Consider the following 13,028-nt stretch of genomic DNA (forward strand, 5'->3'; position numbering starts at 1 on the left):
GACATTACACACCTGAGGGCTGTCAACGACGGCAGCGGTGAACATCGGCGTCTGGAGGATGCATTGCGGTCCACCGTTGCACTGGTCATTGGTCTCGTGCTGTTGCAGAGCCTGAAGTTTGTCCTTCAGAGCGACGATCTTCTCCTGGTTCTCAGGCGCATGCGGCATGCAATAGAGTTCTTGCAGCTGTTGCTGAAGAGCAGCCCTCTCCTGATGATGCGTGACCGGGGCGCAGGCATTGTTGAAGCCACCAGGTCCTACAGGCGTGGGCGTCGCTCCCGGTGGCATTCCGTACATGCTGGTGATGGTATTACCGCTCATCAGATCCCCAGTAGCGTGGTACTGTTGTCCAGACCCGACCAGTATGTCGCCGGGATAGAGGTTCCCCTTCTGGATATTCGTGTACTCCCCGAAGCCAGGTTGAACAGGTTGTACCGGGTGAGGTGGCTGAGCATTTGGCAGAGAAACGGCGGTCTGGTGAGTCGGCATCACGAGGGTGCCGGTCTGTCCCACGGCAGGCATCTGTTGAACAGCCAGATGCGTGGGCGGTACCTGGTTGCTCTGGCTGGTGATCTGTTGACCTTGGTTCTGTACAGGAGTCGGCATTTGCGGCTGATGAGGAATCTGAGGAGGAAGCAGTTGGTTGCTGGTCGGGATCATAGGGACTTGCGGGCCCATATGCGACTGAGACTGTTGCGTCTGTCCCAGGAGGGGTTGCTGGCTCTGAGTCTGAGGAGGCACGAGCGACTGCTGATTCGGTTGCTGTTGCTGCGACTGCACGAGCTGCGGCTGCGTCGGTGGCTGTCCCATCTGCGAAGCCGGCGGCTGAGACATCGGTGGCTGCTGGGTCTGTGGGATTTGCTGTTGCTGCGACGGGGCCATCTGCGGCTGCGGAGTTTGACCAATCTGCGGTTGCTGCGGCTGGCCCATCTGCGGCTGCTGAGGCTGGCTCATCTGCGACTGCTGAGGCTGGCTCATCTGCGACGGCTGAGGTTGGCCCATTTGCGGCTGCTGTTGCTGACCTGCCATTTGCGGTTGCTGCGACTGCGGAGGTTGGCCAATCTGCTGTTGCGGAGGCTGACCCAGCTGCGGTGGCTGCGACTGGCCCATCTGCGGTTGCTGAGGTTGGCCGATCTGCGGCTGCTGGGATTGACCTATCTGCGACGATTGCGGACCCAGCTGAAGCTGCTGAGTCTGGCTCATCTGGGCCTGCTGGGGCTGACTCATCTGCGTCGGCTGCGACTGATGGGGATGGCTTATCTGCGCCGGCTGAGACTGACTTATCTGCGACTGCTGAGCCTGAGTAATCTGCGACAACTGTGGCTGGCCCATCTGCTGCGGCTGAGGTTGGCTGATCTGCGACTGCTGGGGCTGGCTGATCTGCGTTGCCTGGGCCTGGCTCATGGGCGGTTGCTGGGGCTGAGAGATCGGCGACGGCTGGGGCTGCTGGCCCATCGGCGAGTGCTGGGCCTGCGACGTTTGGTTAAGGGACGAGTGCTGGACCAATTGCGGTTGACCTTGCAAGTGGAGCTGTTGCATCTGCGGTTGGGTACATACCAAGGACTGCTGCTGGCTCTGTTGCTGAGATTGGCTAACTAGAGGCTGCTGATGCGTCTGCGTAGGAGGCGCCACGGATTGCTGGTGAGGCTGGGCGTTCACCTCCAGCGGCTGCTCCGCGATGACGTCGACGCTGGACCCGTTGTCCGCGTTCGACGAGACTGCGCTCGTCACCTGCGACTGCGACTGGACCGCAGGGGACATGCAATTAGAATCCGCGTTACCACTGGTACTGGAAGCCGGCAGGGACTGCACCGGCTCGGCCTGAACCGGAGTCATCGGTGCCGTTTGTTCCATGGACGGGTTGACTTGAGCGTTGCTCTGCACCGGGCTTTCGCCCCGTCTGCCAAGGCCCTCGGAACCCTGACTGACCGACGAGCTCTGGTCCGGAGACCCGACCTCCGACTTCGGGGGCTCGTTGGAGGTCGGCGCATTCTCCGGAGGGTCCCTCGACGTCGTCTCGATTACGCTGTGAATACCGTCGGGTCCGTTGACAGGGTACACGCTGGGCGACTGCTCGGGTGTCGCGGGAGGCTGCGAGTCCATCATGCTCCTCCCGTCGTTCGCGCCCAGGGTGGGTCTGATCTGCGCCGACTGCTGCTGCTGTTGCTGTTGCTGCGGAGGCGGCGGCGGTTGCTGCGGTTGCTGTGGCTGCTGCGGGTGCGGCCACTGCGAGGGCATGGGCATCCTGGGACCGGCGACCGGCGACATGGAGTTTTGTGCGGGCGAGCTTTGTTGCGGCAGGATCGGCGAGGTGTGGGACATCGGCGGCCGCGCCTGGAACTGGTTGTAGTCCTGACTGGGGACGTTGGGGTTAGGGACCGCGACCCCGGGGATGACCATTTGCTCGAGGGCCTGGAGGGTACTCTGCTGCTGCGTCGTGGCCGAGGCCATTTGCGGCATCGACGAGGGCGGACACGGCGACACCGATACCGAGTTCGGCTGGCTTGACTGCTGGTGCGGCGGGAGCTGGACGTGGGGATGAGGCGAGAGGGCGTTGGGCTTCGCGGGCGACATGATCGGCCTGGGCGACATCTGTTGCTGCACGCTCGGCGGCCGGGGCGACATCTGCGGCCTGGGAGACATCTGCGGGGACAGCTGGGAGAAGTTGGCCCGGTACTGGGGACTGGTCGCGAGCTTTGTCGTCCCGAACTGCGCGGTGGCGCCCGGATGCTGAGGCTGGTTGAACATCGGCGCGGCGTGGTGAGGGTACTGCGGGTCCAGGGTCTGCTGGGTGCCGGGATGTTGGCCGTGCTGGGGATACTGTTGATGTGTCGGATGCGTCTGATGGGGCTGGTGGGTCGCGTGGTGGTGGGGCATCCGCTGCGACTGCGATTGGGTCTGCTGTTGCTGCTGGTGCATCGCAGTCGCGAAACCAGAGTAGCCACCGGAGGCCTGGTACATGGCCGCCGGACTGCCCTGCTGATAGTGCTGCTGCTGCCCCACCATGTGCTGATAGACTCCGCTCGTGCTGCCCGGCTGCATCCCCTGGTGCGGCACTCCCATGGTTCCCATCATCCCCTGTTGCGGGTTGAAGTGCTGTTGCTGCTGCTGCTGCTGCTGTTGCTGTTGGATCTTCTGGTTGATGGCGGGCTGCTCCTGCTGGTGGGGGTACTGAGGCATGTGTTGCCGGTAGGTACCCGGCTGGGGTGCCATCTGGTTGTAGTGCCTCTGCATCTGCGGGTACGTACCTCCGGTACCTGGCCAACCCTGTATCCCGGGATCCATGCTCAGGTTGGTCCTCGCCATCGGGTGCTGCTGCTCCATCGAGTACATGTTGTCCGAGTAACTCGGGTACTGGGTGCCGGTACCGGGGTGAGGGCCCCGGTGCTGCGGCGTTATGCTGCGCGCCTGGTTTTGGAACGCCCCCGGCACCATCGCTCGCTGGGGAGCGCCGCCGTCGAACGAGCCCAGATTCTGATTGAACATACCGCGCTGTGATGTGCCTTGCAACGGGCCGGAACTCCCGAACTCTGATCCACCGAAGGATGTCAATTTCTGCAGAGGAGACTCCTGAGACATACTGTACGTCTGGCCGATGTAACTCCCTCCTCCATTGGGCCCGGGATTGGGACCGTCCCTTGACACTACCACGGAGCTGGCTGCTCCTGCCGGATCGAACTGATCGTTCCCCCCAAGATCAGGAAGAGCATCGAGCATTGAGCCACTGACATCTTCACCGAATAGGTCGTACGAGTCCATGTCTTTACGCTGCACGACTCTTCGCCTCCGTCTCGGGCTCAAGAGGGTATTGCAAGACCTTGCCTTTGACCGGTAACGTGCCCATTGTCAATTCGTTTCTGCTCTTTCTGAAACACCGTAGAATTACAATTGTAGAGATGCACTAGCTAACCGCAGTATAGAATTCAAAACTAAATGAAATAAATTCAATAAATCCTATGACCACGGTCATCGATGTGAATATGGGTCCGGAACAGTTTTGTTGCTGATGATTACACGCTAAAGGGGAAAAGCTATACGCTTATGGCTTAAATCTTCATAATCGCTATAACCTTTCCCCTTCGGAATGAATCAATATGGTCCATAGCTGCTGTGCTATCCAGGGTCAAGGTCATCTATAGAAATAATTAGTAACAGTCGACATGGAGATAACTTTGTCTTTAGACTCTTTCAATACTTTGGTTTTTTTTTTTTTAATTTCATCCACGACCAGACTCCGACTCTATTTAAATTAATGAAAAGGCATAAGAAATAATTTGAATGATATAAAAAATACCCTGAAAATGTACCACAGAAATCATTATAAAATATAAACTCTAATGAATGAAATTACTACCATCGCTCGCTTCTCAATGACAAACTTATAAATGCACGTATCTCATAAATATTATTTAAAAAATGCAATACAGTAATTTCGTTTGATCATAAACGATAAACCAGCATTAATTTCATACGTCTAAAGCGACTGCTCAGTAATTGAACTAAAATGCATGGAATTCTCAAGGACATAGATTAATCATGTTTTCTAACCGACAAGCTTACGTTACGCCTTGATGAGAAAATAGCTTAAAAATACATTTCCCCGACTCCTTGAATACAATATATAAAGGTCTATAAGGTCGTTACAAAATAGTAACCAAGAAACATCGTTTGAGAAATTACTGTAACACACCATGCCACGTTAATATCATATCTAAACACATCCTAACCAACGAACCGGCAACTCGCAGACACAGATTACGGCAACGGTCGGCACAGCCAATGCAAATCACTTGCACGACGTACATAAGAAATTTAAACAAGAACCTATCCGAACGATACAGGCACAGATGCAAGACTTTCTCTATCGTTAGAACCGAGTCTTCCTTGGCTAGACGTACGAACTCCACAACGCACCTCAAAATTTTCACGCAATGCCATCGGATCGACTTAACTTGACACCCATCTAAATTCCAACGGATACATTGCTTCCTTTGAAGATAAGTACAAATTGCTTCTCAAGAAACATGTGACAAGAAAATCCTTGTCTCAGAAGATGATCCTACCCTGCTACAGTTGTCCGGAGGAGGCAGGACTGGCAGAAGGTAACGAACCTCTCAAGGAGTAGGCACACACGTTGCCGTGGCGTTAAAGTCACGGCCAGGACTCGGGACTCGCAGCTACTCGCGATTACTCGCGACCGCGACGTCCATCGCCCCTCGACTCGTCTCTCGCTTCGTCGTCGGCGTTCTCAGCAAGAAGAGGAAGCACGGAGGCGCATGCACGCCGGCCTCGCGTCGTCCGCCTCGGCAGGTCCCGGACGCGCGAACGACGAGGAGCACGTCGGAGCGTGCGCCATTACCTCGAGGCCTCGGCTTGGGCCATCCGAGGAGAGCGAGGAGTCCGAGGCGCCCGAATGGCCTGCGCGACGTTCGATACTCGGCCACGGCGGTGGCGTCGCTTCTCGCCCTCGCTCCTCGGCACGCTCTCCAGCTCGGCGACTCCCTCGATGGCGTTCACGCGACACGACCGACGCGCGGTGATCCCAGAAACGCGCGAGACTGCACCAAGACGGAAAGACCCTCGCAGCACGCGTCCAGGCAATTCTCTTCGGCAGTGGCGGCGGCACAAACCGTCGAGGTGCAAGCGTGTCCGAGGGCCCGAATCATTCTACACGTCGCTTCACTCCTCGCTCCGTCTCACTCGCACCTGCGCCCGGGCCGATCGCGCGTCACCCTCCATCTTTATCTCTTTCTATGGCCTAACCATTCTCTCCGTGCACCCGTCCTCGCTCCTCCCCCGCCGCGCCATGCACCGCTCCGCCGGCTACGTGCACGCACACACTGAGAGACGCGGCGGCACGCGAGCTCGCTACTCTTGCGGGCCCGGGGGTGGGGGAAGGGAAGCCGCCGGGATACCCTCTCACTCCCTCGCGCCGGCGGAGCGCGCGCCAGAGGAGAGACCGGTCTCCCGGGAGGCGGGGTGGGGGTGCCCAATGAGGCGCCCTCCGGCGCGCACCGCTTCCGCGAGGTTACCCGTGCGCCGCGCACCGCATCGTGCACGCGCGTGGCTCGCGCGTGCGAACGCCTCTGTGTCTTTCTCTCTTCCGCTCACGGGAGGGACGCCCGTGCCTCTCTCTCTCTCGCGGTTGACTCGTCTCGGCGGGACTTGAGACGGCATTCGGAGGAACGGCCCCCACGGTCAACGCGGCCAGTATCGAAGTATCGCATTTACGGATGTGCGCCATGACATGTCCGACCCACCAATCGGCGCCCAGCGTCGCCGCGATTTGACAATTGCCATTGGTCCATAAGCCGTAAATACCGCTCTCGCCGAGTCGAGAACGATCGATGCGAGAGCACTGTCTTTCGAGACTTTTCGAACGCACCTGTCCGGTTAATCCATTCAATTGCACGTGCCTCGCGAGAAATCCTCGCCGAGGGACGGCTCCCGTTTCTTCTTCGGCCTTACTCGAGAAAGGCAGAATCCTGCCGAAGGACGGAAAAAGACCCTCGCCAGATATTTACACCGTAACGCGATTATTTCTACAAAAACTGCCAACCATAGGTGACTGAAATCGTCGGTTTGTGGAAAATCCGAAAAAAATAAATACAAATGTTATATAAATGTTTGATTAACTCCAGAATAATGTGTGGTGTAAATACTGCCTTGTCATTGCTCTTAACTCCGCATGTTCTAATTCGTACATTTTTCTGCCCACCTTTTACTTTAATCTATATTCATCAACTCGAAAGAAATAAATGGCGTCGCTTATTTCGGGTAATCGAGTAGTTTCCGAAATAATTATGTTAAAAAATATGTCAAGTGTAGTTACAGGCAAGAGTATTGTATTCTAATAAGATCGACGTGTTTACCCACCAATGTCTGCCAGTAAGGAAACTTAGGTCGATAAGGACGTTTCTAATAAAAATGAATCATGCTTTCAGCATGCGGATTAAAATACTTTGTCACTCGGCGAAACGATCGATCGCGGCCCCCCCTCTCTTACCCTCGAATCAGTCTCTTTCTGGAAAATCTACAATCTAAATCAATAACGCTCCGGCGGAACGCTTTAAGAACATCCCTCGAAAAAAATATTCCAATCATTCCTGATTAAATTCCGAGACGTTCGAAGGTACTATTTAAGATAACATATTATAATAAAAAGTGAAAAACCACATCCTTCCACCATCCTCAGTTCGATTCACCTGGTACCCTCATTACATCCCATAATATTATGTATACGTGTAATATATTCTAACATAATGTTTAAGTTGTAATGTTAAAGTTAAATGCCAGAACGTTTATCATGTTTTTCTTACCCGATTTTGATTTTCTCTTATGGTAAAATTAACTCAAATTTTGCAAAAACAGACTTCCGTTTCTTTATAACGGCTGATAACGGCTATTTGAAGTCGTAAGATTCGTAACTAATATTAGTATCAAAATGTATAAAGGTGGGAGACCAAAAAGTAAATTATGGAATGAAACAAAAATGGACAAGATGGATGTTTACAACCTAGCGGATACCGCATGCCCTACGCTGTCTCGTCCGCCATATTTGATACGTTTCTCCTGATTTTCTCCATTTTCTACGTTAAACTACTTGATTTACGTAATATACGTCAAAAGCCTCGAAAATCCTGAAATTACCCAACCCTGCTCATACCCCGTCTCTCGTTGACACATGAGATATAGTTTTTCGAGGTTACGTTCGACAGCGCCTTACCTACCGCAGCGCCTCACGGTGGCAGCTATCGAAAGGAGAAAGACGGTGTAAAAAAGTTTCCCCGACGACGGAAATTCTGAGTTTTTAGATCTTTATATCCGACACGCGGCCATTGTTCCCTTGATATTCTTCCGAATATCAAGCGAGAACGAGAGAGCGCAAACAGAGGGGCTACCCTTTCCCTCTCCCTCTCTCCCTCTCTTGATGTTCGAAAAAAAGCGGAGCGGGGAGAGAGAGAAAGAGAGAAAAAAAAGAAGAAGCAGCCGACGCTGCTCGATCGAGCCCAGCGTTTCCCACCGGGAAACGTAAACTTTCACGAGCTTCTCCTCGCGGCTCGGCCCTAGAAAGCCACGGCGGCGCATCGCGCTGACCCCGGGGCCTCCAGGTGCCGTCCCGGTCGCGGCAATCCTCTCCTCTCCAAGCCTCTCCAGGTACCGCCCGGTCGCGGCGATCCTCGCCTCTCCAGGGCCGGCACGAGGGTACGGTTTTCCAGAATTTTCGAGCTCCTCGCGCCTCCCCTGTCAGCTCCAATTGTTCGATCTGCCGGCAAGAGAAAGCCCCGAATGCGACGCCGCGCTCGTATATATACGTATGCATCTGTGTACAGATACACGCATACATATATACCCGAGGTGTAACAGAATTCCCGACTAAGGTTTGCACATCGCCATGTTCGTTGAAAATGGAGCCGGAAGAAGTCTTGTAGAATTTTTGAAATTATGCTTTTTACCTGCCGATGGTGGGTGCAAGTTCACGTGTTACGAAAGGAGAAGCGTTTTTTATCTTGCGCTTTTTTCTTTTTTTTCCCCTTTCTCATTTTACGGGGAATTACTATGTACTTTCATCTTTGTGTCCTGGTATTAAGGTAATGTCCAAAGTGGCGTCAAAGAGGTCTCGTTTGTAAAACTTTTCTAAGTAATGGGTGTATCGAATTCCGTTTCAAACTTTATTACGTAAATCTGGAGGCTTTAAAGATGGTCCTGACGCCCACGAAATTCCAATTTTAAGATAATTTGTTACTGGCTATTTAAAAAAAAATTTTTTTTATAAAACGTGAAATTTCCCGAGTTTCGGGACCTACCTTAGGGTCTTCTTATTCACGTGGTATAATTTGAAACAAATTGGTACAGCCAATTCGGAGAAAGGTTTCACTCCTCAGATGCCCCTTTTATACCTTCTTAATGCAGAATTTGTGTAAACATTTCAGTTAGCGTCATTTCGTAAGCAAACCGTTAGCCGTGTCCAAACCACTTATTTTATCTTCTTTCACATTTAATTTGGGACAATGATTTCGTTAGCCTCCATACGTAATTCTCTCGATGAATTATCCTCATTTAAGGTGAATTGAAAATACAGAAAGATAAGTTTCACATCCCACTCGCGCATATCGTGCCGAGCACCCATTTTTTTTTCTCTTCCCTAACGTTCCCGAATTTTTCACATTTCATTTTTCAAAACGCGAGTGCGTACCATGTACACGTAACGTACGAGCCCAGTAAACCCAACAATTCCCTTGATATTCCCGGGCAAGGTGTGTAATCCTGAAAACGTGGGGCTGTACTTCTCCCCTTCGCTTTTCTTTCCCTCCCATTTGCCAGGATTTTTCGAAAGCGGCGGAAAACCGTGAATTTATAAAAAAAAAAATATATATCCGTGCACCGAAGTCTCGCTTATTCGTACGTGGAGGAAAAAAAAAAAAGAAAAAAAAAAAGAAGTGCGGCACACGTAAATTCACAATGGCCGAGGTGCTCGGAACACCGCGCTCGTGAGGGTGATAAATCGCGTTAGCGCGAATGCCCACGATAAGGCGGTCGCGAGTGTGCGAATGAAATCCAAGATTAGCACGATTTCTCCGTTTCGGAAAAGGGCACGGACGCGGAGCGAATTTGCCCCCCTCTCCGATTTGGATTTTTCTTTTCCCCACTTTTTCTAAGAGCTTCAGGAGTGTCCGAAAAGACAGTGAAATATGGCCGGTCGTGTAAAAGCCGAGGCGGAGCGGCTATATTCGTAAACTCGGAAAATCGGGAAAATCGAGAAAATCGTCCCGCCACCTTGGAGGTTCCGGCGATAACGAGAAATCGATTTGTACCGCCGTTTATTTTATAAACGCGGACGGCATCTGGCACGTCGGAGTCTTACATTGCGTTTTAGCGTATTACTGATAACGCTTAATACAGCGATAAGGCCTCGCGACGTTGCTTACGGAAATCCACCGTTTCGCCGACATTTCTCCGAGAGAGAGAAAGAGAGAGATATTCGGAATGAAAAGCAAAAATCGGGTCGAGTAAGTCGTACAAACGATCGGCAATTAACTTCAAGTAATATCGAGGAGAAACAATGTTACTTTCCCGAGTGTGATTCAGCCTGCTGTGGATTCACAGATTTGACACAGTAAATGGAGCGTGCAGTACGATACAGTTTAAAATAACGACGAGGCCTTGGAACTACTTGAAATGCTTCGCTTTATGCAATGATAACGACTGAATTAAACGGGGTTAAACTCCTTGTCAGAACGATTCGGGCAATTAGGAATTCGTCTGTTCTACCTTTATTCTTCGAGCGCACGAGAAGTTCGACCCGAGATATATATCAGGTTAACGTAGAGAAAATATTCGGTCAAGTCGATATTATTTTTGCAGGTTCAGCTATAGAGTAGGATTATTACGTAGACAATATATTTGGATGACACGACAAAATACTTTGGTTAGTAACTACGGTTCGATTACGTCAAATATTGTGGTAGAGCGTACTGAATATTAATGTAATCTGGTAGATTTAACCAAAATATTTGATCTCGGCGACTGAAATATTTTCTAAAATCTGCAAATCAATTTAACCAATACACGTTGCTTGATCGAAGCACATTGTTGTAAGTGAACTAAAACATGATTGGCTCAACCGGAACGTATTCAATCGAACGATTATGTTGAACGAAGCAAATTTTTTTATTGCCGCTTGTAGTCAGTGATATCTCTCGTTCTACCTTCGGTTTTATCTCTTATCGCGAGCTTGGGTTTAAATGCGTATACGAAATATTTATACAGATCCGGGGATACTCAGCGGTGCAAATTTCCACCAGTCCTCGGAGCAGTCGAGGATTAATCGATTTGGAAAAAGATTCTCATCCATAGAGGTAAGACGGAGGGAAAACTGCGTTTCGCCTCAGAAATCGGGCGGCCCTGTAAATCCGCGTCTTCGAGCGTAAACAATACGCCGCAAATGAGGAAAAATGCCCTTTCGTCCCTTCATTACCTCTTGGTCGACGAAAGTAAGAAACCACGGCATAAAGTCGAGGAAAACAAGCAGTCGCCGTTCCACGTTTTCCAACCGAGGAGAAATATCTGAAACGACGGGACCTCTCTGCGGGGATTGCAAGCAACCGGGCTAAAATCACGAGCTAAGACCTTTGAATACCAAAAGCACCGAGAGAGTTGGTTAAAAAGAATAATTTAAGTTACCAGCAGAGGTTCGTTTTACCTGCTTTCGAAAATAATTATCTATTTATTCGGAATCGCTAGCGAACCTGGGAACACATGTCCTCGTCATCTAAAATGGAAATGCATAAAGTGGCGTTGAATTCGATTAGCCGTATCACTTGAAAAAAAAAAGAAAAAAAATTGATCTGACGAAGAAATAGTCAAGAAAGGGTTCCGTTAAAAATATAGAATAGAGGTACACTGCTCGGCAAAAGATGCGCAACTCTTAGAAATACAAATTATGCAAATCAGATACTAATGTGTCGTTTGAAATATCGTTAACGCATTGTTGACTGACAATTTTACGCAAAAGTAATTCTAGAAGCGTGATTCTAGAAGCTGAGGTATGTGCAAATATGAGTTGACTAATGATCGGTCAATAAGGGGTTAAAAGTCAGTGATTTAATTTTGGCATAAGAAGTATTAGTAACAATCGAGGCATAAGCCCTCTTCCGTCATGCTGAACAATACGTGCGATTATTAGCTACGCAAAACTTCGATTTTCAGACGCCGGAAATTTCTTTGCGAACGTCAATTCACCTTCCCGTAAAAGCGATTCAGCCCTCTATAACGCCACGTGACTTGAAGTCACGTGCCCGACACAGATATATCGATACTTAATAATTTATATCTGATTTTTCCGGCAAAATATAACCCAGCGCCATATAACCCATCCCACTCCTCTACACCCAAGGAACTTATTTACAGTTTGTAAATCTATAAACATTTCAATCTACAAGACGGTATATTATAGATTTATAAACAAACAGTTATAACCAGAAGGTTAATATTTCCAAGTTTAGCTCTACATCGATCTCCTTGGCTTTTAAACTCTTGAGTTACAGAGGATTGGCGAAACATCCGTACCGTGAAATCTGGAATAAGACGACAAGGAGCGCGGAACATTCCCATAAAGTTTAAAGTCGACTTTTCTTATCCGAGATAAAAACCGATCAGCCAGCGATGGAGCCCTGTTAGCTGCGATCGGCCGCGTCCAGCATCTTTTAGCAACGAGAGATGTCGCAAGCAAGCGGTTTGAATACAGGCCGGCCGTGTAATGCAAATATGATGCAATGGAAGAAAAATGCGGTGTCCGTTAACCTCTCGACGGCGATTACACGTACGAAAACTCGGAGTCGGTAGAAGAGAGGCGACAACGAGAACCAGACCAAGCGCGAAACTCCTGGGAAACCGAAATTCTCGGACGAGGAAACTTCCTGAGGGAGTCGAGGGAATTTCCCCGGGTGTGGGGCAGAGTCCCCGATGCAAAAATCAATCGAAAGGGTTGCCGCTTAGAGCGATCAAGGTTGCCAGCATTTTCCCGAGCTCCAGCGAGTTTCCGACTCTATCCGGCTATCATTTGCTTGTTCATTTTGAAATGAAACTTCTTATACCCCGACAGGGTAAATTCTCAGGTTAAAAAGGATCGCAAAAGTGGAGCCGACTGCTTTTTTCTCTTTTTTTTTTCTTTTTTTTTTTACGGTTAACACCTACTTAAACTCATCTCCGTGTCTCGGTACAATTTTTGCCCACGTTCCCGTTGTTTCCTTTGTCGTTAATTACTGTTTACAATCATCGTGAAGGCATTGAAACAATTTCCGTGAATGTTTTTCGTTGGCGTTAGTGCGTCGTCCTCTCAATAAATTTTCAGTTAATTAACGTTTAGATTCCTCATTGCGCGTTGGTATCACTGTGCTTGAAATAGCGAACGCGTGAGGGCATTGAATAATTTAGAATAATTAAGAATAATTCTCTTTAACTTAGAAATCTCACTGTCAGTGCGCCTAGCAGCAAGGCATGAAGTTTTACTTAAAAGAGGCTTTCCT

At 50.1% G+C, this 13,028-nt stretch overlaps 1 protein-coding gene across 10 annotated transcripts in view; it reads right to left on the reverse strand.

Moving 5' to 3' along the window:
* The window catches only part of LOC105699202 (chromodomain-helicase-DNA-binding protein 7), a 35,946-nt gene that overhangs the window by 17,584 nt on the left and 5,334 nt on the right, over nucleotides 1-13,028 (reverse strand). For 4 of the 10 annotated variants that reach the window (XM_012424035.2, XM_012424045.2, XM_012424062.2 and 1 more), the window contains one exon: nucleotides 1-3,866. In XM_012424035.2, coding sequence (XP_012279458.1) covers nucleotides 1-3,759 — 3,759 coding nt within the window. In that variant the 5' untranslated portion in view covers nucleotides 3,760-3,866. Of the gene's footprint in view, nucleotides 3,867-5,063; nucleotides 5,626-13,028 lie in introns of those variants that run through there. The other 6 variants (XM_012424079.2, XM_012424105.2, XM_012424027.2 and 3 more) reach the window with 4 other exon arrangements.

This window comes from Orussus abietinus, unplaced genomic scaffold (genome assembly GCF_000612105.2).
Source record: "Orussus abietinus isolate OABI.00-Male unplaced genomic scaffold, Oabi_2.0 scaffold177, whole genome shotgun sequence".
NCBI lineage: Eukaryota > Metazoa > Arthropoda > Insecta > Hymenoptera > Orussidae > Orussus > Orussus abietinus.